Here is a 26,074-nt window from a genome sequence, read left to right on the forward strand (position 1 = left end):
CTTTGTTCTCAACCAATCAGAGGCCACAAAAAGGAGGTTGACATGTTTGTGCTGCACAAAAAAACAAGTACAGAAATAATAATCTTGTTTAAACTCACTGAGAAGCTTAAGAAACAAAGAATGGGACGGATCAACTTTTACGTTCTTTGGTCGCTGCGCGACGCTCCTCGACAGTTCATCAGGTACCGTTCGTATTATTTTACAGCTTGTTATGTTATTCCGCCATCTTTACCGTTGTTGTCATTAATGGTGTACAGCAAGTCAAACCGAAGATGCTTCCACGTCCATGTCCCGCTGCCTTTACCCAAACAGCTGGTGATCTTTGGGCTCGGCGAGTGGGGGTGTAGTGAGACCACCGTCTCGGTGGAGGTAGTGGTCAGTGCTGACGTGCTGTCTCAGAACATTGGAACGCTTACATCACAATCTAGGTAGGCTCTTCTTCTTCTTCCACCGTGGAGATAAGATGGACAACGTGCTCTTCCTACAGGTGTCTGACCTTTGAGGGGGACTGGAACTCTGACACACTGGCTGTGGCAGCAGAGAGAGGCAGGAAAGGAGTTTATGGCAAGATTGTGCTCAAGGTGTGTGGCCATGTTTTTGGCTTTTGTTTCATATATCTAATATATTAAGTAAGATACTTTAAAGTATGATGAAGTAGGTAGGCTATTTTTGACGCAGTGTTCATACATACTTACTAGGGATGGGAATCTTACTACAACTCACGATTCTGATTCCTGGGGTTACGATTGGATTTAGAATCGATGCTCAATTCAACGTGATTCTCGATTCAAATTATATAATTTAGTTTAAAATTTTTGAATAAAACAGGTTGAAAAGCTCCTCTAGGCTGTTGATGTACGTGCAGCGGGAAAGAGATGGCCTAAAAATGTCTTTAAAAATGAAATATTAGTAGAGATGTCCGATAATGTTGGACTGCCGATATTATCGGCCGATAAATGCTTTAAAATGTAATATCGGAAATTATCGGTATCGGTTTCAAAATTATCGGTATCGGTTTCTAAAAGTAAAATTTATGGCATTTTAAAACGCTGCTGTGTACACGGATGTAGGGAGAAGTACAGAGCACCAATAAATCCTTAAAGGCCCAGTCACTTAATATCTACGGTTTTTCACCCACACAAGTGAATGCCAGCATACTTGGTCAACAGCCATACAGGTCACACTGAGTGGCCGTATAAACAACTTTAAAACTATTACAAATATGCGCCACACTGTGAACCCACACCACACAAGAATGACAAACACATTTCGGGAGAACATCCGCACCGTAACGCGACATAAACACAACAGAACAAAAACCCAGAACCCCTTGCAGCACTAACTCTTCTGGGACGCTACAATATACATATTCGAACACAGTGTAACTGTAAACTGTGTGTAATGTTACAGACTAATAATTCTTGTTAAATAAAATGTCTGCCTTGTTTTTAATGAATATTTAGGCCTACCATGCTAGTGTATTTTAATGTTGGTCATTTTCTGGGACTTGGAGAGCAAAGTGTTTTCAGAGGTGGTACTTGGTGAACAAAGTTCGAGAACTACTGGTTTAGAGAGTATGGGATTGTGCAAACTCTTAATTCTAAAATTCCAAAGAGGAATGTGTTTGAGTAATTGACGACTTTGCGCAACGTATATGCAAGTTTGCCTCCCAATGCATTGGAGCCCAGCATCTTTTAGAAAGAACATGACTTCAATGCAAAGCTAGTAAGATAACAGAAACTTTGGGGAATGATCGTACACAGACTGAAGTTTAAGACATTTTCTTGAAACTTTCTGACTTTTGTAGGATTTTTTATGGTTTAAACAGTTGGCAACACAAGTGAGTAGCAGGGTAATTGTGTCTGGGCCAACAGTCAAGCCTGTTTGTGGTAGTGTCATGGTCTGAGGCTGCATGAGTGCTGTCTGCATTGTGGGGGCTGCGTTTCATATAGGCGAAGCATGAATTTTTCAACATAAGGAGCCCAAACACCTCCAAGATTAAATTTTTTTTGCTGAAGAAGGTGAAGATGATGGTGTGGCCAATTGAACTGAACCAAGAGGATTAAAGGCCTACTGAAACCCACTACTACAGACCACGCAGTCTGATAGTTTATATATCGATGATGAAATCTTAACATTGCAAAACATGCCATTACGGCCGGGTTAACTTATAAAGTGCAATTTTAAATTTCCCGCAAAACTTCCGATTGGAAACGTCTATGTATGATGACATATGCGCCTGACGTCACGGAGTGAACGGAAGTATTGGCACACCATTGTGTCCCAATACAAACAGCTCTGTTTTCATCGAAAAATTCCACAGTATTCTGGACATCTGTGTTGGTGAATCTTTTGCAATTTGTTTAATGAACAATGAAGACTGCAAAGAAGAAAGCTGTAGGTGGGATCGGTGTATTAGCGGCAGACTACAGCAACACAACCAGGAGGACTTTGAGATGGATAGCAGACGCGCTAGCCGCCGACCTCACCTTGACTTCCTCCATCTCCGGGCCGCCGACCACATCGATGATCGGGTGAAGTCCTTCGTCGCGCCGTCGATCGCTGGAACGAAGGTGAGCACGGGTGTTGATGAGCAGATGAGGGCTGGCTGGCGTTGGTGGAGCGCTAATGTTTTTAGCATAGCTCTGTCGAGGTCCCGTAGCTAAGTTAGCTTCAATGGCGTCATTAGCAACAGCATTGTTAAGCTTCGCCAGGCTGGAAAGCATTAACCGTGTAGTTACATGTCCATGGTTTAATAGTATTGTTGATTTTCTGTCTATCCTTCCTGTCAGGGGTTTATTTCTTTTGTTTCTATCTGCATTTAAGCCCGATGCTATCACGTTAGCTCTGTAGCTAAAGAGCTTCACCGATGTATTGTTGTGGAGATAAAAGTCACTGTGAATGTCCATTTCGTGTTCTCGACTCATTTTCAAGAGGATATAGTATCCGAGGTGGTTTAAAATACAAATCCGTGATCCACAATAGAAAAAGGAGAAAGTGTGGAATCCAATTAACCCTTGTACCTAAGTTACGGTCAGAGCGAAAAAAGATACGTCCTGCACTGCACTCTAGTCCTTCACTCTCACGTTCCTCATCCACAAATAATTCATCCTCGCTCAAATTAATGGGGTAATCGTCGCTTTCTCGGTCCGAATCGCTCTCGCTGCATTGTAAACAATGGGAAAATGTGAGGAGCCCTTCAGCCTGTGACGTCACGCTACTTCCGTTACAGGCAAGGCTTTTTATCAGCAACCAAAACTTTATCGTCGATGTTCTCTACTAAATCCTTTCAGCAGAAATATGGCAATATCGCGAAATTATCAAGTATGACACATAGAATGGATCTGCTATCCCTGTTTAAATAAAAACAAATCATTTCAGTAGGCCTTTAAGACAGTGCTAGATAACAATAGTGCTCATACTAAATATTGACTCTTTGTACACAATTTGGACATATGAGGTGTACTCACTTGTGTTGCCAGCTACAGTATTAAGCCAATAATAGCTGGTGACTTATTTTCTAAGGACAATAAATCTATACTGCTTTCACTGACTTGTACTACTGTAAAGTATATCCAAAATATTTTTTTAGTAATATTTTCCCTAAATAATATATAGCACAATGGTTGCTGAAATCTGACGATTTACAAATTTTTATTAAATACTATATTGTTAATTTAAGAGATTACTTTACATTCTATTGACTGAGTTTTCACTCTTTCAAATGCAGTTTCAGGAGCCACGCAGCACCTTGAACAGTACCCCACTGGTCAAAAGGGAATGTTTGTTCCCAGAGCAGCTCAGCATCACTGATCTCTCCTGCACCTCACACCAAAGTGCTGCAGAAGACACGGTGAGCCAGCTGGCTTGAAGTCTCTTCACGTGTGGTGTATCGGTCCAATTTACACACACCTTTCCTGGTAGGTGACCCCCAACACCTCACAGTTGGGCGATAGTGTTTGCTATGGCGAGATCCACGGTAATAAAGTTGACACCAGTGATTCGGCCTTGGTAAGTAAATCTTCACTTTGGCCAATGGTAAGTATTTTTGCAATATGTGATTCAATAACAGTCAGCACTTAGAGGTTTTCATCAGGGATGCAAATAACACAAATGCAACCCATAGAATAATTATTAGACAAAGTTTGTACCTTTTTTATTTTTCCAATGCAAAAATGTTCACAATGATATTTTGATAGTATGTTTATTTTGGGATAGGATGAGACGCACAAACGGACTGTCATCAGCAGGAGACGTCGTCTACCGTGGAGCGCAGGGAAAATGGAGATTTCCAGAGAGGACATTGGGCGAGCGTCAACTCCAAAGAAAATTAGGTTTAACAGCAAAGAAGAAATGACTGTGCAGATAAAGGAAGAGGACAGAGAAGGTCAGAAATAAAAATATATACACGGTTTCATGTCTGGGGGCAGAAAAAAAAAAAGTTTCTGATAAATGCCTGGCTCAGTTTCAGTGTTTCCGTCAAAGCGTTGGAGCCACTCAATGTGCCTAATTGACCCTGACACTGTCATCGTCATTGGGGGTGAAACTTTGGAGGAAAACTTCAGCAAGGACTCTTTATGGAAGCTGGAGTTAGGTCAGTACACTGTCACCTTCCGAGGTAGAAATGTTTGTTTGTGAACAAACCACAAAACACACTCTTTCAGTGTTTCCGCACGGCCTGTAAAACCTGTAAAATGAATGACCATTCATGGAAAATGAGGAAAAAAGCGTAAAATGTCCTAAAAACCATAACGTTGATGCATCCTCTACTTGACTTGTGAGCAAATTTAAACCGGTTCAAAGTTATGGGCATGACTGTCATCTTATCTTCTGGGCAACATTAAAGCACAGCACGTGTCTGCTTCTACCCGGCGCAGCGCCCCACGTGATGCTACCCGTTTAACAAATTGGCATTTCTGCCTAAAACACTTCTGCAATCCAGTGCTTTCAATTGACTTTTCAGACCTTGTTAAGGGTTTAGCACAGGGGTCTGCAAACCAAAATGTTGAAAGAGTCATATAGGACCAAAAATACAAAACAAATCTGTCTGGAGCCGCAAAAAATTAAAAGCCTTATATAATGAAGTGTCTATATTAGCCATATTAGCATATACTATCAAAATGACCGTGTGTTGCAGGCTGATGCAAATCTTTGACAGAAATGTTGAAATGAAATATTTATTCTACACATTTTTACTACATAGTAAAACTCCTAGAAATTACCCCGAAGGGAATAAGCGGTAGAAAATGGATGGATGGCTTAGACTGGCCAAAGATAAATAATGTGTGTGTCCAAGTTAAAGAAATGGCAGGCTGTCTTCTAATAGATTTGTTTCTTGTGGTCTGGAACAACATGGCACAAAACATACAGCTAGCTTAAATCGCATATTAGCATCAATTAGCTTGCAGTCATGCACTGACCAAATATTACTGATTTAGCACTCCACACAAGTCAATAAAGCTCACCTTTGTGCATTCACGCACAGCATAAAACGTTTGGCGAAAGAAATGAGACAGAAGTGGCATAAACACGTCTTTCTGTGGCAGCGTCGGAGAAAGTTATGCATGTAAGTAAACTGTTGGGTCACAGTCCACACAACTACGGTGAGTTCAAGGACTGTTAAAATTAGTAGGACAAAACGGCGCTTGCCGAATACTCATCAGTGAAGAATAAACACAAACCTATTAAACAGTGGGCTTGCTGACAATTAGGAAGGTTTGTGTCATGTGTGTTCTCCTACAGAAACCATAATAAAACAAAATATATTTTTTCCCCTTTCTTTTTTTCCATTTTCATACATTTTTGAAAAGGCTCCAGGGAGCCACAAGGGCAACGCTAAAGAGCCGCGGGTAGCTGACCCACGGTTTAGTACTAGAGACAAAACTGGCAACTAAATATCAGTATTGGTTCGCGAGTGCAGATTTTTCTCCCGCAAGGTTGTGCAGTAAACTGGGTGAAACAAAATGACTTTTGTTGTTTTTCAGTGGTTTATTGAAAACATACACATGTTTGTAGAGTAAGAGAATGAGGGGAAAAAAGTAAGAAGAGAAAGTTGAGTTGCAAATATGCCTGATTGACCACTGTAAGTCCATTTAGTCACAAGTTAAAATTGTAGAAAAGAACACTTCCAAAGAATGAGGCGGACAAGGGGATATATTACTGTATAATATAGTAACTTGTTTCTATCAGCTGGAAAATTTCAGGAAGAGTGGAAACTCTGTCTTAATCACTGTCTGCCATAACTTTATTCTATGAGGCTATAGCCACTGTAATCACAAAAGGAATATACACATCACATTTCTTTTTTCTTAAGTTACATTACTCTAGAAATTAAACTTGAAAATCACTATAGATTTTCTGTTCTCAAAGTCAACACACTGTCTATGTAGCTAAATAACAAGTGAGTAAAACATGTCCAAATTGTGTCTATGTGAATATTTAGTGTCGCTAGCATTGCATTGATCCTCTTGGGCATGGAATTTACTAGAGCGGAACAGTTGTGACTGAAAAATGCTCCTCCGCATTCCGCTTGATGGTCTAAGGAAGAACAAACTTTTTTGTATGGCTCTGGAATTTTCCTTCACTTTTATGACCCTGTGAATTTTCTCTTGATGTTTCAGTAATGCACACATTTTAAATGACATAGTTGAAGCATATGGATGGTTCTTACAAATGTTGCTGATTTCAAATGAGGGATAATCAACCTTGAAGGAGGTCTTGTGCTCTACTGAATTGTAATCATTGCTGCAGCCCCAATATGGTTGCCTCTGTTGCAGACAATGACCTTTGGTATCAAATGAACTCCTCCACATCTGGACCTGCACCACCTTGCACCCGAGGATTCTCTGCGACCTACGACCCAGACTCTAAGACCATCTTGGTGTATGGTGGCCTGAGGGAGGGTCAGCGCTACAGCGAGCTGTACATCCTAAATACTCTGACCTGGAAGTGGAAGCTTGTCACAGTAAGTTTGTCACAAGCTTGTAGGAAATAAACATTGAGAAATGCAGCTTTTTGATATACTTTGCTTCATTTAGGCAAAAGGAAACATTCCTTCCTTGGCATATCACTCTGCAGCTTTTTATGAGAAGGAGCTTTTTGTCTTTGGTGGGGTTCATCCGCGTCAGTCTTCCAGGGATAAGTTGTGCAGTAATGCTTTGTACATTTTCAACCCAGATTTTGAACTGTGGTATCAGCCCATTGTAGAGGGGGTCAAACCTCTGCCTCGCTTTGGGTCCGTATCCATTATGATCACTACATCACATTTACTTTCTAACGGTTGTTAATTTATTATGTATTTTCTTTTGCCCAATAGACATTCAGCCACACTCCTGTCACAAAAATTGATCATATTTGGTGGCCGGACAACTGCAACTTACCTAAATGACCTCCATGTTCTAGACCTGGGTAAGAAAAATTTAAAATGTTATTTGTTTGCACAGATGTCATGGATATTTATTTTTCTTTCTGGGTGAAGGCTTCATGGAGTACACAGCTGTGAAGTGCGAGAACATGCCGCCGCTGCCTCGAGGGTGCGTGCGGCTTTGAAAGACCTTGAGAAAATGTCATGTCTTCAATATGGCACGTTAAATGTCTTCCCATTTGAAAAAAAAAACAACAAAAAATAAAAAAAACTATTTGTGTATACTTGAACAGGTTTCATGCTGCTCTCCCAGTTTCAGACAACAAGATTTTAGTGAACGGGGGATGTAGCACAATTGGTCCTTTGCAGGATGTACATGTCTTCGATACTGGTAAGTACTGTATACCAGTGTTTCTTAACCAAAGGGCCCATTGTTGTGGCCCATTGTTGGGCTGCAAGCCCCCCCAAGAGTGCCTCCAAAAATGATCAGTTTCTCAGCTGCAGTCTGTATTCACTCAAAAATGACTAAAGTGATGTAGCTGTATTTTCATTTGGACTTAAATTTTATATACAGTTTCTTTTAAGAAACAGTATTATAAATTAGTCAGAATGTATTTATTTTAGCACTGTGTAATTGTACATTTATTGGTTTTTTTGAGTGCCTTCTCTGGAGCGTATTTGATTAGTATTGTGTAACCGCCTGATCTAAACCCTGATGATGATAATCTTTGATTAACACATGGTTTCAGATCATTTGACAAGGTTGTAAACTGTAAGTAGGTTAGATATAATTAATGAATACAATTCAAATCAAGAGTAAGATTACTAATCTAGTGTTAATATATGAGTGGGCCTTGGGCCTCTCTGTGTGGAAAAGTATGGAAGTAGAATTGTCTCACATCAACATGATATTAATACATATGCATATATTAATAAATATACAAATAATTTGTATAAATAAATGCGTATTTGTAAATTTTTGAGATTTGAAAATATATATAAATAAAATGTATAAATATAAAAATGTGACATACAAATCTAGAATTTGAATAAACTTGTACATATATTTTTGAGATTTGAATATAAATATGCTTGATTTTTGTATTTTTATTGAATTTGCATATGTGGATCGCTTTTTTGCTATTGTGTTGAGACATTTCTACCACAAACCAGATGCACAAATAAATGTGACCTACACACTCCACTGAACAACCAGCAGAGGGCACTGCAGCCAGAGCGGTCTGGGTCACAGAGCATTATATGCAAAATGCCCGGAGTTCTCTGCACAAAAACAATCCACATCTTTACAGCGAGAACGCACAACAGGCCTGAGCTAGCTAACGTTAGCGTTGTATTACCTAATGCTAATTTATCCAATTCATCTGAAAGACCGTGCTAGCTGCGTATTTTATTGTATCAATGCCGTTTAATGACCTTGTCCCGATGTAGATACTGATCTCTTATCAGTGCAATGTGTGGCTCTGGCTGCAGTGCCCTCTGCTGGTTGTTCAGGGGAGCGCGTATGTCACATTTATTTGTGCATCTGGTTTGTGGTAGAAATGTCTCAACACAAAAGCGATCCACATATGCAAATTCAATACAAAATCAAGCATATTTATATTAAAATCTCAAATATATTTACAAATACACGTTTGTTTATATACATTTTTGATTTATTTGTATGTCACATTTTTATATTTATACATTTTATTTGTATATATTTTCAAATCTCAAATACATTTACAAATGTGTTTATACAAATTATTTATTTTGTATATTAATATATGCATATGTATTATCATATTGAGATGTATGTATGTATATATATATATGTGTGTGTATGTATGTATGTATGTATGTATATATATGTGTGTGTGTGTGTGCGTGTATATATGTGTATATATATGTGTGTTGATGTGAGACAATTCTACTTCCATAGCAAAATTGGTCCCTGAGGTCAAAAAGGTTAAGAACCCCTGCTGTATATGACATACTGAGATTTTTTTTCCAAATTTATCAGTAAAAGTGGAACCTCTTAAAGTTAAACCCACTTTTTTAGGTTTTGAAAAAAGTTTCTTAAAAAAATCTTTAAATGTTAACTGTAATGGCCATTTTAAAGTTAAAACAGTTTCAAATGTCTGATATAATCAACTGGTATTAAATTAAAAATATTATTTCGGATCATGCCGGTAATGTTGGGGTATGTACAGTCGTGGTCAAAAGTTTGGGAAGAATTACGATTTTAGAATGGCCTTCCCAAAGTCCTGACTCAAACGTGTGGACAATGCTGAAGAAACAAGTCCATGTCAGAAAACCAACACATTTACCTGAACTGCACCAATTTTGTCAAGAGGAGTGGTCAAAAATTCAACCAGAAGCTTGTGGATGGCTACCAAAAGCGCCTTATTGCAGTGAAACTTGCCAAGGGACATGTAACCAAATATTAACATTGCTGTATGTATACTTTTGACCCAGCAGATTTGGTCACATTTTCAGTAGACTCATAATAAATTCATAAAATAACCAAACTTCATGAATGTTTTTTGTGACTAACAAGTATGTGCTCCAATCAATCTATCACAAAAAAATAAGAGTTGTAGAAATTATTGGAAACTCAAGACAGCCATGACATTATGTTCTTTACAAGTGTATGTACACTTTTGACCACGACTGTATTTCCTGGATTCTCGTGTGCAAAGGATGACTTCATTAAACTGCACCGTGCTCCACATAACAAGCTTGCTAACACAAGCTCTGTATCTCCACAGTGTGGAATTACTTCCATGTTTGGCGTTTTGGCTTGTCAATAATGCAATTGACAATGACTGTAAAGCGTTGGTTATGTGATGTGGGAGTAAAGGCGTCTTCTTTCAATATTTCTAATATTACACCGCAGGACGAATCACTGTCACATGCAGCAAAATAGTGACTGTCAATACTGAAGAAAACTACCCAGCTATACCCGGTTTATAATTTCACTGATTGTATTAGTCCAGACTTTCATATTTTACTTTATTCTTATATGGATGTTTGTGCCATGTAAAAATGTGCAAAATTTTGAATTCAAATATGGCGCTTTTCCTATAATTTACATTGCAGTATTCGTCTTGCTCATCACAGTGAAGGAGTATGTGTTTATTCATTACACCAGATGTGACCTAAGAGCTGCTGCATAGTTATAGAGCAGTTGATATCTGTATTAGAAATGAAGTGCTGAACACAATTGGATATCTGTAGGAAAGCCAATATCAAGTGTCTCTAAAAAAAAAAAAAAAAAAAAATTGTAAATGACAAAAGCATAATGCAAAATTGATGTATGCTGCAGATGCACCTCACTTCTTAAAATAAGTTTAATCAGTGTTTATAGTACTGTAGTATTTTCATAGTATTCTCTTAACACCCCTTTTAATAAAGGCTGGTACTACCATACCATAAAACCAAAGTATCTAAGCTGATTTGTGACATGATATGAAATCATGAAGGCTGCGATCCATCTTTTGAAGCGTTGTGATGAACTGAGATCTCAGTGGTTGAAACTCTGAACATTTTAGGTTTCATTTTCCTTCATTTCGGTCAAATTATCAACTATATGATGTCTGGGGCATTCGATGTTGGGGTGGTTTCACTGAACAACCATTTTTTACCAACACTGCTTGGCTCTGTGTTCAGACACCAACATGTGGGGTTCAATGGCGTTGTCGGAGTTGGGCTCCAAGCCTCGTGCTGGACACAGTTTGATCCTTTTGAGTTCGTCCACCTTGGCAGCCGAGCAGGATCGACCTGTCAAAGTCCACTGCACGCTGCTGGTGTTTGGGGGCTCAGACTGCTCTGGTAACTTCTACAATGACACCGTTAAGTGCACATTGGAGATTCCTTTATGATACATTTTATCTTGGATGGACCCTGAACAGGATGTCTTTTTTTTTTTTTTTTTTTTTTTAAATGGTAGCTTCTTCATGTAGTTTACTTAACACTTGAAACATTTTCTGCCGCCTTGTCCTTGTTTTAGCCTCTGCCATAATTATCCACACTTCCTCCGAGCAGCTGATTTGCCGCAAGCTTTGCATAACAAATCTGTCATTTGCATGTTTTGCAAGTACTCATGTTGCAGTGAAATGCTTGTGCTTTAATATTGATATTAATAAATGCCAATTATTTATAACGAAGTGTTATTGTTTTAAATAACTGCAAAAATAATGGAGTTATGTCCAAAGCATTTTATTTTAGTGTGTGCGAAGTGGCAGCCCAGCGTTTGCTATACTCTCAATTCAACAGGTGTGTCTGGCTGGCAAGATGGATGGCTCACTTGGAAAGCTTCGATCTCAAGTAAGCTTTGATTTAGCCTGTGGATTGTTGGATACAAACTGACGTCCACCTTAAACCTGCAGTTTAAAAGCAAACTACACTGTGACATATTTTCTAATTGAATGTTTTTTTAATGTACTATACCTCTCTGCATTGTAGACTTGCGGGACCAGGCATATGTCAGCCATGGATATCTAAAAAGGTAAAATGACTCATCAAATAAGCCCTCAAAATGACATGGTCATTATTAACAGGCTGTTTTATTAGAAAGCTATTACCTCATCACCGACGCAATATTTCCCAGACGTTTGCTTGAGAATAGGCTCAAGAGCTGCACAAGAACAAATATGCATACAATTAATATTCAAATGTCTTGGTTATGGGAGATGTCAAAGGATACAGTAAGTGGTGCGCACCAACCTTCAAAACCACGATTAATGAAATACTGCGCCCACGGCACCTTCTCTGCTCCAATCTTTTGGATCACGTGTAGATTCTAAAATATTTAGAAATAATGTCAAATATGACCTCTGATATAGGTTAAACTACTACAGTGGTTGCTCTGTTTTTGTCCCAAAGGTCTGATGAAAGCTAAAGCAAATTTTCCCACATAGAAAAAGTCATAAGAAATCCAATTATGATGTTACAGACACCCACAAATGTTAACATTAAACACGTTTTGGAGAATTGTACTTTACATGGGTACCTTTTTTCACATTTGAATCGATAGACCATTTCCCGGTACCCGGGAATTTATCGATATGGTACTGTACAAATTTGTGTGTTCATGTTAACAAATGTTAATTTTTGTATTAATAAAATCTCTTTATTTAACATTAATAATGAGCTGAAATCTGTGCTGTCCATTAGTTGTATATAGATGTTTACAATTGAGTCTAATTTGCACATAAAATAGTTGACTTTGCATGCAGTTGCAATTACAAGACATTAGATGGCAGTAATGTATATGCTAATCCACGGTATATCAATGGCAATCCATTTTAAATAGTGGAGCCTTACTGTATGCTATTGTCTTCGATCAAGCTTACTTGCAACATTACCTAGCGGCAGTCCTGCTTGAAAAAATGTCTGCTCGCCAAGTGTTTGAGCCAGCCGAGTCTGCAACTGGACATGTCATGTGCAACAAAGGTATCGAAATATGGCCCCATTTTATTTTTGCGTGAATCGATACCTGGTAGGACTGACAGAATTTGGTTACTGCCTATAGAAGTGACTTATTCAGTACCCATCCTTAAAGACAATACAAAATGCTTGTAAATAAGGAATACAAGGGATAAATTAACATTTGACATCACTTTTATCTTTTTATTGAAGATTACTGTTGGTAAGAGGGGAGAGGAGAGCCACCCAGACGCCACCTTTTGTAATTTGCTGTGTTCTTTCTTGAATTCAATATTGTTTCTCTCCTTCTTTAGTAAAGTGCTGGCACTCACAACTTTATTTGGCACCATGTTGGTTTGGGTGTTAGGCAAATGGACAAGTTTGATGCGCAATGAACGAGACGGTATACGAAAACCATTGTAAACCTTTGGTGTGAATTTCCTTTAAAAAAAAGTGGGGCATACAAAAACTGAGGTACCACTGTATAATGATTATGAGTGTTTGTCTACCTGCAGTGGTTGTATCCCGGAAGCAATAAGATCACTAATCATCCGAACCTGGGCCCGTTTCTTTGGCTCTGATGGCAGAAGGCGAGGTCCTGGTCTGGTCTCATCAATGTACTGGATCACTGCCAACTGTGTGAGCCCAACAGTAAAAGTAAGATCTGAACTGGGGGAAAAAGAGAATTTTAGGTGAGAAGTTTTGGTGAGGTACTCACTGACTGGGAGAGGGTGATGCCATCAATTTCAACTGCAGGCACTTGCTGCATTGGGTTGAAAGTCTTGTACTCCTCTGTGAGCTGGAACACACATTTTTGTAACTCAAACATCAACTTTCAACTTATGTTGACTTGTAAACATTTAACTCTACCTGCTGACCTCCATCTTTGATCAGGTTGACAGGCACTTGGTCATATTCAATACCTTTCATGGCCAAAGCTGATGCACAAAAAGTTTAGTATCGCCGTGTTGAGCAAAAATGTTAAGGAAAGTCTTACCGATTCGTACTCTCCATGTGCAGGAGCTTCTGAAGTATCCATGGAGGACAGGCTGCAGGAAGAGAAGAAACAACATAGGAATAAAGAACATGATGTGCTCCAGTTCATCCTTTTCATTTCTTTTATGGCACCTTAGGTTGCTCTGACATAACTTCTCAGTCGAGTTTGCACCAAAATGTGCGGCTGCAAAAAGTTGTACAAGCTGACCTCATGCATGTCCTGTGACAGCCAATAGGATGTGTTCCTCGCATCCCTCCTACCTTCTCTTTGCTCCATGACTGAGCAGCATCACAGCACATCTGCTTCATGTTAGCCACAGTGTTATCTTTGGACAAACTAGCAAACAGTCCGTTTTAAATGAAATTACCTTTGCCAGGAGAACCCAGGACAAGCGCATGGTGAACTTGTTATTTTTTTTAAAGTTTCCACATTTGTGTCTGAAAGGTTTTTAAAGCGTCCCCTTCACCCTTTTACAGCTAAGGTTGTCAGTCATTGTCATAGATACCAAGTTAGTTCGACGTTTTCGGTTGCTTATACGAAAACAACACCAGAAGTTGTTTGAATCGCCAATTGGTCAGTAGAGGTATATAAGGCGGGAGTTTATACATTCTCTATTGACTATTGGTCAGAATCACCCGACGTCAACCAACCAGTTTGCGGCATTTTTACACAAACGAATGGTAGGCCTCAGATTTGATTAAACCCCGCCTATTCTAATGACCCTAAAGTAAAACCTCAACACAGTAGTCTTCTGGTGACCAACCTAGTCTCCGTATTTGTGGTTATCTCTTCTTAATCTTGCCATTATGGCCTCCATGGCTTTAAGATCAGCACTCAAAGCGAAGGTATGATTTTGGAGCAAATTTCTCCTGTTACGAGGGGTCATTGGCGGCATGGACTTGTTTACACACTTCACTCACACAGTATAACTCCCTTTTACAATTATTATGCAGCTTTTTAAATGACAACTATTCCGAATAATCATGTGAGAGGACTTGCATTATTGTTTACATTTAATTCACAGGTTCCATTTAAAGTTGGCCGCATGTGCTACTCTTCTTCGGTGGTAAGTTTTGAATCGACATCACTTGTACAGTATAAGTAAGTTGGTGTAATTCACGTCTTGCAGCCCACTACCAAGCTGCTCATTGATGGAAAGTTTGTTGAATCCAACACTACAGAATGGCTTGATATTCACAATCCTGTAAGTATTCACTGTAATAAACAGTGTTGATACCAACCAAACGTACACCCCCCCCCCCCCCACACCCCGGATTGTAAATAATGTAAACAATTCAATGTATATACTCTGATTATCTTGTGTGATGACTGTATTATGAAAATAGTATATATCTGTATCATGAATCAATTTAAGTGGACCCCGACTTAAACAAGTTGAAAAACTTATTCGGGTGTTACCATTTAGTGGTCAATTGTACGGAATATGTACTGCACTGTGCAATCTACTAATAAAAGTTTCAATCAATCAAAACATCCTTCAAGTTTATTGATGCACATGTGTACTTAAGTGTAATGAGGAAGTATACTCAAATATTGATCATCTCCACTGCAGGCAACCAACGAGGTGATCGCCCGTGTGCCAAAAGCCACCCAGCAGGAAATGTTGGCTGCTGTGGACTCTTGTTCCAAGGCCTTCACGTCCTGGTCCGAGACCTCCATCCTGGCCCGACAGCAGGTCTTTCTGCGCTACCAGCAGCTCATCAAAGACAACATTGTAAGTCAAAACTGTGTAAGCAGTGCAAACCGACCAACGGCATCTAATAGTGGAAACTGATTAGAGGTTCTTTGTGTACCCCAGAAAGAGCTTGCCAAGTCCATCACAGTGGAACAAGGCAAGACCCTTGCAGACGCAGAGGGGGATGTGTTCAGGGGATTGCGTAAGTAACACACGCATACAGTACAGTATATATAACTTTACAAAGGGCAACAAATATGTGTACTCTGCGCGTGTGTGTTTTACCTCATGGTTAATGAGTTATCTTGGACACTAAGAACAAAGGGCAACTCACTCACTGTGACATAATATAAAATATTCATTGATAGCATTAATCTTAAGGCCCATACTTATTTTTTCACTGAGGGTACACGGTATTTATGGACCACAAATAGGTTTTTATTCAATTTATGGGAGTGCGTTCGTAACAATGAAACATTGTAACAAGTTCCATCTGTATCAACATTTCAGCTTTTTCTTATTACTGTATGCCTTTTTCTGACATTCCCATTTCTGCTCTTTTTCTTTATGGGGGGATTTTATTTCTTAAATATGCCACAGGCCAATAAAAAAACAAAACTGCGGGACGCAAATGGACCCGGGCCACACTTTGAACACCCTGCATTAGCAGTCCATCTCCCAGTATAATGACACCCCTGACATATTTGCAGTGTTGGTCAGTAGCTTGTTACATGTAGCAAAGTTACGTAGCTTAACTACATTTCCCAGTAGCTTCGCTACTTTTTATGAGTAGCGATTTCTGTAGCTTAGCTATTTTTAGACCCATGTAGCGGGTAGCTTAGCTACAAGCTACAAAAGAAGAGAGAGGGGAAAAAGGAAAAGAAAGAGAAATGGACTAGTGCAACTCCATAGGCAGGGGACAAAAATATACAGAAAAAATCCATGAAGACTGGTAGGTTTACGATGAGTCACAATTGGTTAAGATTAGGGCAAAACATTACGGACAGGCCAATCAAACATCACTTACTGTTATTAGGATGCCGATTGATAGAATCTTGTTATATTCCCGTTTTAGATGAATGACTCATAATCCTCACGAAGAAAAGGGAGGTGGAGCCAAGCAGCATAAACTAGTGATCACGGTGCCGCTATAAATAGTTTGTGTTAGCGCTTATAATAACAATATCACTAATACTTGGTTAATATTCAAGTCACGAAATGTAAATGGAGTATTGTTGGTGCTTTTTGAATAGTTATTTGTTTTTTTGGGCCGAATAGAGGACCCCCTGTTGGCTACACTGTAAGCTGACTTTTATTTACAAGTTAGAATGCATAAAAAAAAAAATCCTTCCGTCGTCATGTCTTTCATAATGATTGTGAATGATAGGCAACATTCCAAAAAAGGGCATTTCCCCTTTAGTGTCTCTTTTGTGGGACACATATTTCGTTCCTTTTGGCCAGGTTGTCATTTTGCCACTGTGGTTTCTGTTAAAACAGTAATTTATCCTGCGCTGAAAAGTCACCATTAGAGTATATATTATGGTGTTTATTTATCATTATTTTGTCACTGCATTTTTAATTACTTTCCTGTGTTTTCCCTCATTTTATACATCGTATGCTATTTAAACAGAAGAAAAAAAGAGTGTTACTAGCTAGTGTTTATTTTAATAAACAATCAAACTGAGCATTTTTTCTCCTGTTTGGTGGAAAGTTGTACAGTAAGTTATATTTATATAATGTTGCAAGCTACTTTTGCCGTGTAGCTTCCTACAATTCTCTGAGGGTAGCGTAGCGTCCCCTGTATCTTAGCTACATTTAATCAAGAGTCACTTGTAGCTTAGCTTACATTTTCTGAGTAGCTTGCCCATCACTGCATATTGGACATCCTTCATGAAGCACGGAGTAACCTGTTCACTGACAAATATACAATTCATAAACCTCTTAAAATGATTGCTGCAGTCATTTTTTTCAGAAAACACAAAAAGCTGCTACATGTTAAATACTCTCGGCATGTAGGCCAAGTACTAAAAGTGGGTGTACAGGTGACCACTGTTACTCGCTCTACTAGATGACATTTTAGTTGTATGTGGCCTTTAAAGTATACAATCATATACAATAACATATCATGGTAATTTAGGACTTTAAAATTGTTTTTTTTATCACAGCAGCACCAAATTTAACAAATGAAAGATGCACGTTTCTTTTTACGTGGATCAGAGGTTGTGGAGCACGCCTGCAGCGTCACCTCTCTGATGTTGGGTGAAACTCTGCCCTCCATCACCAAGGACATGGACACGTATACATACCGCCTCCCCCTCGGGGTATGCGCTGGCATCGCCCCTTTCAACTTCCCCGCCATGATCCCGTTGTGGATGTTCCCTATGGGAATGGTGTGCGGCAACACGTACCTTCTAAAACCTTCCGAGCGGGTACCTACATGTGCCATGCTGCTGGCCAAGTTGCTGCAGGATGCTGGCGCTCCGGACGGGACCCTCAACATTATCCATGGACAACATGACGGTAAGAGTTTGTGGTCCACACTTTGTTTATTTGTGCTTATTGTTACATGTGTGTTTGTGTATATAGACACAGTACAATATGATGGTGTGAAGCAGTGGACTTCTCCTCGCCAGTTTGTGGTTCATTTACTGGAGTTTCAGTGCATCACATTTTAAAGTACCATTGCGATTTGAGAACCCATTTAGGTTTTCATGTTAAAATTACATACATTTTAGAGTGCATTCAATTTAAGTGTGTGTGAAGCACTAATAAAGACATTAAATACATATAGTCATAAAAATCAATAAATAGCGTCTCGGCATCGCTATACTTCACGGAAATTCACTAACCACGGTGGGTCTTGAACGTAACACCGGTAATAAATGATAAATTGATGGAACACTGCATATGCAAAAATTTTCAAGGACAATATGTAGTTAATCACAACTAGAAATGTAACCGTAAACAGTATAATGATGAACCGTGCTAAAATTCCAGACTGTTAGTTTTTCGGTATTTAAACTGTATTACTGTCATTTATTAATGCATTTTTGGCAACACCGTTCACTTCTTAGAAACGGAGTCGCATGCGCACTAGTGCTGTTTGACTTTAGGAAATATGACGGGCCCTGCTCCAGAGATTTCAAGTAAACGGAGGCTATGGCTTCGTTTTACTTAATTTCACTCGCTTCACTACCGTGGAGTCTTGACGTGCTTTTAAGAGCGCACTGCTGTTATTAGATGGTGACAGGTGTGGACAATACTGGAGACAGATGCATTTGTCACACACAAAAAGTGTACAGCAAAGGTGAAAAATATTAATATATAAATTTTTCTCCTTCACTCAGCTTCTGTGAGAATTACCATGCAGCAGGTGATGTGTAGGGAAAGTTGCCACAAGTCTTGCTGTTTGTGTACTGGAATGGTCACTCGTCCTTTATTTGACTGCTAACTTTGTCAGTGTTCCAATAACATCAATACTAGCTAAAATGTTTTGTCACCTAATCGAATTGAACGCAAGTTATGAAGTGTCAACACGCTGAGTTGTCAGTGAAGCACAAAGATTGTGTATTATACTGTATCTGAGAGGTATCGCTCCTGTTTATTTTGTTTGCCCAAACTGTTGCACTGAACCACATGGTAGAGAAGAACATAGCTTGTTTAGACTTAATCTTCATTAGCCAAACTTCTCTGTTTTATATTGATATCAAAAAGTAAACATGCAAGTTTTTTTACATTACTTGTGATGAGTATTTTTTCATGGCACAAAGTTATTACTTTAAAAATCACTTATATGACATAGCATTTTGTTAATGTTTTATGGTGTGGTTAATTCCTATAAGACATTATTCTGGTCAAACTCTTTAAGGTTTTTTTCCATATACAACATGTAAATACATTCAGTTCCTGTAAATAAATGTACATAACTTAAATAAAATGCTTTTCTCTATTAAAATGTATATATAGAGATAATGGCATCATGGAAGGAGAAAAATATGACATGGAAGGAGAAAAACATGACACGATATTAGTGAACAAAAACACGTTTTAAATATATGTATAGCCTTTTTATTAAGCAATACAAATTACATTATGTTGTCGCGTTCATGTCCTACCCCAACACTGTTTTACATAACATAATGATTAATCGGGATTTCAATATTAATAAAATTAATCTTATCATTTTGGCCATAATTGTCCAGCCCAATGTGTAAGTCTAAATGAAAAATGAACATTTTTTTAATTTATATGGACAAAAAGAGCAGTTATGTCTTATGGCCATCAGATGTCATCTTTCAAAATTCTTACATTTGTTTTTCTTTAATATTTTTTATCATGTCCATAAGGTGCTATCTTCACTTACTTCTTTAAAATTTTGTTTCTGACATATTACTTTGTTTATAATGCTTGTGTTGCTTTCACATGCATATTACATTTATACTTGAGGTACATGAAAAATTGTTTATCTACAATGTTTCTTCTATAAAATACATTTTGAATGTTTTTTTCTCTCTATAAAACATGGTTAAAAGATTTCAGTGTAAGTCTTTATTTAAAAAAAATTTTTGAGCACATTTTAAAATACCGCAATAATAATTGATCATTTTGGTCACAATAACCGCTGTAAGAAATGTTCATATCGTGACATCCCTAATTAAAAGTACTAGAAAGGCTTGAAAATTGATCTAAAGATGCATGAACTTTACCATTTACTTTTGTTAAACAAACTAATTGATGTAGAGCACGGCAGTACTTAAAAGTATTTGACACAATAATAACTACTACAGCACTAATGCTAAAGATAATCATCGTTATTGGCCCATCTGCCAGCTGTTGGTCAGTGTGTGAAGTGTATTTAAATGTTTTCTCCCCCCCTTCCCTTTCTCAGCTGTAAACTTTATTTGTGACCATCCGAGAATCAAGGCCATCAGCTTCGTTGGCTCCAATCAAGCAGGGGAGTACATTTATGAGAGGGGCTCCAAAAATGGCAAGAGAGTGCAGTCAAACATGGTGAGGGCACACAAGATGCAACACAGAAATTATGCATCCTGTAAATGTCCACTAGATGGCAGCATAATTTAAAGCATTGTCATTTGTGGACGGATTAGCAGAAGACAGTACAGTAGTGTTGTGTTAAATCTTAGGACATGGGTGTCCAAACTTTTTCTACTAAGGGATGCATACTGAAAAACAAAAAGGACACTTGATATATATTTTTTGTATTTTGTAAAAACCGCAAAAAAAAAAAAGTGTGCGCATGTATACAAAAGAAAACGCTTTGTGTTTTTGTGTCAACATCACAGCTTTTTCTCCCTACATTGTGCATTTTTGTTATTTTTTCCCTTTTTGCTGTTTTTATCTTGTTTCTACAGCGTACCCTGTGCCGTACTATAAACACCCCAGTTTTCGGTTATAAAATGACCATATCGAATGAGTTGTATTTCAATTATCCCTTAAAAATATTTATTTGCATAACTAACCCTATCTAAAACATGCATTACTTTTTATATAGTGCTTGGCAAGATACTCAAATATGTTTTGTAGAGAACTTATAAGTTACCGGTAATGTAATTTAAAAAAAAAAAAGGATTACAACCCTGCTTAATGCTGTTAATGCCTGCATCTGAGATATTGTGACAAAGAAAAGCTCGCGCTGACGAAGACTTTTGCACATGCCACTGTGTGAAAAAAGGCATAAAAGTAAAACGTATATATTACTGTAGGGCGCAAAGAACCATGGCGTTGTGATGCCCGATGCCAACAAGGAAAACACTCTCAACCAACTTGTGGGTGCAGCGTTCGGGGCTGCAGGCCAGCGCTGCATGGCTCTGTCCACGGCCATCCTGGTGGGCGAGGCTCGCAGTTGGCTGCCAGAGCTGGTGGAGCGCACCAAGGCGCTGCGTGTCAATGCAGGTACCCTTCAAGTTCTGCTTTCTATGACTTAGTCTCATTTTCCTCGAAAGCCTTCTGCTCAACCACAGACTATCAGACTCTCCTGAGTGAAATGGAAATGAAAACAGATATGACGCACAGGAAACCCTCAATTTTTGAGGGAGTTCCTCAGGGTGCCCCTTGTTCTATTTGTGTGTTTCTGGGCAACGTTTTGGAATGTAGGCACCACATCTTGTGAGCCGCCATATGTAACCTTATAGCTGGTTGTTTTTGGGCTTCGTGCAGGAGACCAACCTGGTGCAGATGTGGGTCCACTGATCTCCCCTCAGGCCAAGGACAGAGTCTGCAGTCTGGTCCAGAGTGCAGTGGATGAGGGTGCTAAGGTGCTCCTGGATGGCAGACATGTTAAAGTTACAGGTTATGAGAAGGGCAACTTTGTGGGTCCAACCATCATTGGCAATGTCACAGTATGTAGATTCCTCTTTCATAGAGTAAAACTTTTTTTTTTTTTTTAGTTCCAATTAGTTTTGTGTGTGCTTAAACAGCCTCAGATGAAATGCTACACAGAGGAGATTTTTGGACCTGTGCTGGTCGTTCTGGAGGCCAACACTCTGGATGACGCTATCCATTTGGTCAATGAGAATCTCTATGGCAATGGTACCGCCATCTTCACTACAAACGGGGCCACTGCTCGCAAATACACACATGAGGTGGATGTGGGCCAGGTGAGTGTGTTCACATTTTGCCGACATAATCAGTCATGCAGCAAAACACTATTATTTTCCATGTCAAGTATAGCTGTACCGACCAAAAGTACACATGTTCAGCACCCCTTGTCCTGCCAAAAGCTCCAAATAGTCACAGCAAATATGTATTCAATCATAACAGGGGCACACTGACAACATTTTTTTATAAATGGAGGGATTCCGAGGGTCTTGTATAAGTGCAAGCACACCATCCTTCACCTTGTTTGTTTGCCCATGGAGCCTACCCTGTTTGCTGTTCACATGTCGGGGAATGCTGTACAGGCCATGTGCTTCACTCCTCTCCAAGCCGCTCTGCAACAAACAAACTTTTTTCCCTGCTGATCATCTTTGCCAAAAAGACTTGCTTTCCAAGCCTATTTGTCCCTTTTTTGAACATTCTAACCAACCGTGTCATGTCTCCCCCCCCCCAACCTTCCCGATCATCGAATAACTCAGTTTGCAAAACAGCAAATCTAAGCTCCAAGTTATCTTTCTGTTGGCCAATTTATGTCCTGTGAGATTTTTTTTTTTATATGTAACAACTTTTTCAATATATTTGTCTGTAAAACACTGGTTTTGTGCAGGTTGGAGTCAATGTTCCCATCCCAGTGCCACTGCCCATGTTCTCTTTCACGGGATCAAGAGGATCTTTCAGAGGCGACATGAACTTCTACGGAAAACAAGTATGTCGACAAATGTTTCCCATCCTAGAAAACAAATCAAACTCACAGATTTTGACAACCTGATTGAAACACTGTTGTTTATTTGTGTCCAGGGCATTCAATTCTATACGCAGATCAAAACCATAACCTCACAATGGAAAGCTGAGGATGCTACCCTCAAGAGTCCAGCCGTTACCATGCCAACCATGGGACGCTAGAAAAGCAGTCCCATGGTTGCAAAGTGACGAAATGGAAATGACTGTTCAATGACTCAGTGGCAATTGCTAATAAATAGTACAGTAGTTCCCTTTTTAAAGATTGTGTATGACAACAGTATCTATATGGATTATCTTGCCAGTGAATGATGCTTTGTGCACATAATGCTGGTATTTATTTCCACATTAAATATTGGGACACCTGGTCATTAGAGCTAAAGTAATGGAAAATGTGGAGTTGTTCTTCACTTTGCAGCATCTACTCTTATGGGAATACTTTCTACAAGATAAGGATGTTGTTTGGACATGCATGGACCTTGCCAAAACAAAACATGAAGTTGGAAGGCTAGAATCCAGAATAACATGTTTAGATAAACAAGACAGAGTCAAAGTGTATCCAAATATGTCAATCAACCATGAGTATTTAGAATAACACTGCACCCAACATGGTTGGAAAAGTGAAAATGAGGTGTGATACTTGTGACAAAGACAATCCAAAGTGTAATGGTGGACCAGAGGTCACATGGTGCGTCTACCCATGGTTGGAGTTTGCGGGCAGGAGGGAGTCAGGAGCTTGAGTAATGAAGGTTGACGGCGCGCAGAGCTTCTCTCTAATTCGAAAAAAAATCATTATCATTTTTCGGCACATAAATATAGCAGATTCATCTCGTTAAGTTCATGTTCTCACAGCACAGTGTCTTTGCAGCTAAACATGGAATGTGGGCACAGTGAATCGTAATTGCAAGGATGAGGTACAACTTTTATTCTCCAACATTTATTTTGTGTCTTACCCAGCAACAGAACTGTCACTGTGGAACGTCTTCTCAGACGGACGGGGATGCCACTGGATTGTTGGTTCTCCTGTCATGGAAATGCAGATTTGCTGTTCATGCAGAAACTCCTTGCCATGTTTTACACATTCCTTCTTCTCACATAGACTTGTTTCTTTATGGCTGCATTCACACCACACTGTATTTTTGCTCCCATGTGGAATAGTTCAGATTTGGGCTACGGCAGTGTAAAATGCATTGAATCATATATCCTTAGTCAGAACCACATCTTTTATAAATGTGGATGAAATCTGATATGAATGGTAAAGATTTCCTGGTTTTAAACCCTTCATTGGTTTGACCAGGCAAATTGAATGTGTCCCTTGCATTTTCTACCGAAATATACAGTATCCTACAAAAGTCTGTACACTTAACACTTAAATTTAATTACAGTATATTTTTTTCGAGACGCTACTGTAAAAATGGCAACTGGCTATATTTTAGGGCTTAGCTTGAATAGCAGTGTAGACATAGTATATCATGAAAATGACTAAATAGCTGGCAACACAAATGATTAGCACCTTCTGTTTATTTAAAAAATCCTCGAAAAAATTGTTGCACAGCAGCTAAATGAACACTTGGTGTCTAACAATCTCTGTGAACCCTTTCAATCCGGTTTCAGGGCAAATCACTCTACGGAGACAGCCCTCGCAAAAATGACTAATGATCTATTGCTAACTATGGATGCTGATGCGTCATCCATGTCGCTGCTTCTGGATCTTAGAGCTGCTTTCGATACCGTCAATCATAATATTGTATTAGAGCGTATCAAAACACGTATTGGTATGTCAGACGTAGCCTTGTCTTGGTTAAACTCTTCCATAACAATGTGACCTTGTAGTATGTTAAGGTAACGTGTGGAGTTCCCCAGGGTTCGGTTCTTGGCCCTGCACTCTTCAGCATCTACATGCTGCCGCTAGGTGACATCATACGCAAATACGGTGTTAGCTTCCACTGTTATGCTGATGACACCCAACTCTACATGCCCCTAAAGCTGACCAACACGCCGGATTGTAGTCAGCTGGAGGCGTGTCTTAATGAAATTAAACAATGGATGTCCAGCAACCTTTTTGCAACTCAACGCTAAGAAAACGGAAATGCTGATTATCGGTCCTGCTAGACACCTATTTAATAATACCACTTTAACAAACCTCCAAGGTTTCTCATTGTTATCCCATTGGGTTGAGTTTTTTCTTGCCCTGATGTGGGATCTGAGACGAGGGTGTCGTGGCTTGTGCAGCGCTTTGAGACACTCGTGATTTAGGGCAATATAAGTAAACATTGATTGATGATTGATATTTGTGTCTTGCCAATTGTCATGCGAGGTGACTTGGGCTGCATGAATGCTGCCAGTGATGGGGAGTTGTGGTTCATTGAGGGACCGCTGAATTCCAACATGTACTGTGACATTTTGAAGCAATGCATTACGCCTTGTCTTAGGAAACTGGGCCACATGGCAGGTTGCCGACATAAACCGAAACATCTTTCTCTCAGAGGACAGTAGGCCTGTACTGCAATTATGGCCAGGAATATCGGTGTGTTTATAAGAGTGAAACAACAAACAAGCTTTGACCCATTTACACGGTAAAAGTCAAAGTGAGTCCACACTTTTAATTTTAACTGTGGGATGTATACATTTTACGTCGCTAGTCAAGTCAACTAAAAGTGCTGCTGTTTTTTCTTTTGCAACTTTGGACCTCTCCCTGACCATGTAAAACAGTGACAAGACACATGAAGTGGAAACAAAATATGGAATTATTAATGGCAAAAAACTCAATTGTATTGTAAGGTTAAATATTGCCATAACAATATGTCACATTCCTAACTGTAATACAAGCTGTACAAAGACTACCTGTCAGATATGTTTATATTTCTATACAGTGCATTTGGAAAGTATTTAAAGCGTGTTACTTTTTACACATTTTGCTGTTACAGCCTTCATTTCAAAATGGAATACGTTCATTTTTATCTTCAAAATTCTACACACAATACACTAAAATGACAATGTAATTTTGTTTATTTTTTAAAGAAACAACTAAGAAATCACATGTACATAAGTGTACAAAGCCTTTGCCATGAAGCTCAAAAGTGAACTCGGGTGCATCCTGTTTCAACTGATCATCCTTGGGATGTTCTTACTGCTAAGTTGGAGTACACTTGTGATAATTTCAGTTGGTTGTACATTATTAACAAAGACACACACACCTGGCTATATGTAAAGGTCTTACACTTGACAGTGCATGGCA

The 26,074-nt window shown here is 39.0% G+C and overlaps 4 protein-coding genes across 11 annotated transcripts in view; 2 read left to right on the forward strand and 2 right to left on the reverse strand.

Annotated features, from left to right (window-relative positions):
* On the forward strand, positions 1-11,521 carry zgc:163014 (uncharacterized protein LOC100038766 homolog). Of its 2 annotated transcripts, XM_062042081.1 has the most exons (13): positions 1-182; positions 258-428; positions 488-581; positions 3,731-3,853; positions 3,925-4,011; positions 4,219-4,387; positions 4,466-4,594; positions 6,777-6,964; positions 7,038-7,234; positions 7,316-7,407; positions 7,478-7,532; positions 7,657-7,754; positions 11,033-11,521. In XM_062042081.1, exons 1-13 carry the CDS (start codon positions 43-45, stop codon positions 11,242-11,244), a joined length of 1,755 nt encoding a protein of 584 aa, XP_061898065.1. In that variant the 5' UTR covers positions 1-42; the 3' UTR covers positions 11,245-11,521. The 2 variants fall into 2 exon arrangements, with proteins under 2 accessions (XP_061898065.1, XP_061898066.1); XM_062042082.1 differs by lacking the exon at positions 11,033-11,521 and having other exon boundaries at positions 7,478-7,581.
* gstz1 (glutathione S-transferase zeta 1) lies at positions 7,361-14,330 on the reverse strand. 5 transcript variants are annotated; one of them, XM_062042098.1, is made up of 9 exons: positions 14,155-14,326; positions 13,788-13,839; positions 13,661-13,728; positions 13,509-13,589; positions 13,300-13,425; positions 12,089-12,164; positions 11,947-11,999; positions 11,813-11,862; positions 7,361-7,403 (listed from the first exon to the last, which is right to left on the reverse strand). In XM_062042098.1, exons 1-9 carry the CDS (start codon positions 14,182-14,184, stop codon positions 7,376-7,378), a joined length of 564 nt encoding a protein of 187 aa, XP_061898082.1. In that variant the 5' UTR covers positions 14,185-14,326; the 3' UTR covers positions 7,361-7,375. The 5 variants fall into 5 exon arrangements, with proteins under 5 accessions (XP_061898082.1, XP_061898077.1, XP_061898079.1 ...); XM_062042093.1 differs by lacking the exon at positions 7,361-7,403 and adding an exon at positions 11,549-11,763 and having other exon boundaries at positions 14,155-14,330; XM_062042095.1 differs by lacking the exon at positions 7,361-7,403 and adding an exon at positions 11,550-11,745 and having other exon boundaries at positions 14,155-14,325.
* On the forward strand, positions 13,825-26,027 carry aldh6a1 (aldehyde dehydrogenase 6 family, member A1). 2 transcript variants are annotated; one of them, XM_062042085.1, is made up of 12 exons: positions 13,825-14,632; positions 14,812-14,853; positions 14,917-14,991; positions 15,361-15,522; positions 15,607-15,685; positions 17,701-18,003; positions 20,372-20,493; positions 21,207-21,396; positions 21,661-21,842; positions 21,921-22,100; positions 22,706-22,804; positions 22,897-25,846. In XM_062042085.1, exons 1-12 carry the CDS (start codon positions 14,594-14,596, stop codon positions 22,999-23,001), a joined length of 1,578 nt encoding a protein of 525 aa, XP_061898069.1. In that variant the 5' UTR covers positions 13,825-14,593; the 3' UTR covers positions 23,002-25,846. The 2 variants fall into 2 exon arrangements, with proteins under 2 accessions (XP_061898069.1, XP_061898070.1); XM_062042086.1 differs by lacking the exon at positions 14,917-14,991 and having other exon boundaries at positions 13,826-14,632; positions 22,897-26,027.
* Positions 22,880-26,074, reverse strand: part of LOC133646577 (basal body-orientation factor 1-like) — a 26,656-nt gene continuing 23,461 nt past the window's right edge. For both annotated transcript variants that reach the window (XM_062042091.1, XM_062042090.1), the window contains 2 exons: positions 23,790-23,859; positions 22,880-23,609 (listed from right to left, as the gene is read on the reverse strand). In XM_062042091.1, coding sequence (XP_061898075.1) covers positions 23,823-23,859 — 37 coding nt within the window. In that variant the 3' untranslated portion in view covers positions 22,880-23,609; positions 23,790-23,822. The remainder of the gene's footprint in view (positions 23,610-23,789; positions 23,860-26,074) is intronic.

The sequence above is a fragment of the Entelurus aequoreus genome, linkage group LG03 (genome assembly GCF_033978785.1).
Source record: "Entelurus aequoreus isolate RoL-2023_Sb linkage group LG03, RoL_Eaeq_v1.1, whole genome shotgun sequence".
NCBI lineage: Eukaryota > Metazoa > Chordata > Actinopteri > Syngnathiformes > Syngnathidae > Entelurus > Entelurus aequoreus.

Coding starts and splice junctions, on each gene's coding strand:
- gstz1 (XM_062042093.1), bottom strand. CDS start 14,184: ATGCGCTTGTCCTGGGTTCTCCTGGCAAAG. Junction 13,729..13,787: donor CACATGGAGAGTACGAATCG/GTAAGACTTTCC, acceptor TTTGTGCATCAG/CTTTGGCCATGAAAGGTATT. Junction 12,000..12,088: donor CATTAATCGTGGTTTTGAAG/GTTGGTGCGCAC, acceptor GTTCTTGTGCAG/CTCTTGAGCCTATTCTCAAG.
- aldh6a1 (XM_062042085.1), top strand. CDS start 14,594: ATGGCCTCCATGGCTTTAAGATCAGCACTCAAAGCGAAG. Junction 18,004..20,371: donor TATCCATGGACAACATGACG/GTAAGAGTTTGT, acceptor TCCCTTTCTCAG/CTGTAAACTTTATTTGTGAC. Junction 21,843..21,920: donor CCATCATTGGCAATGTCACA/GTATGTAGATTC, acceptor GTGCTTAAACAG/CCTCAGATGAAATGCTACAC.
- zgc:163014 (XM_062042081.1), top strand. CDS start 43: ATGTTTGTGCTGCACAAAAAAACAAGTACAGAAATAATAATCTTGTTT. Junction 4,012..4,218: donor ACACCAGTGATTCGGCCTTG/GTAAGTAAATCT, acceptor ATTTTGGGATAG/GATGAGACGCACAAACGGAC. Junction 6,965..7,037: donor GGAAGTGGAAGCTTGTCACA/GTAAGTTTGTCA, acceptor TGCTTCATTTAG/GCAAAAGGAAACATTCCTTC.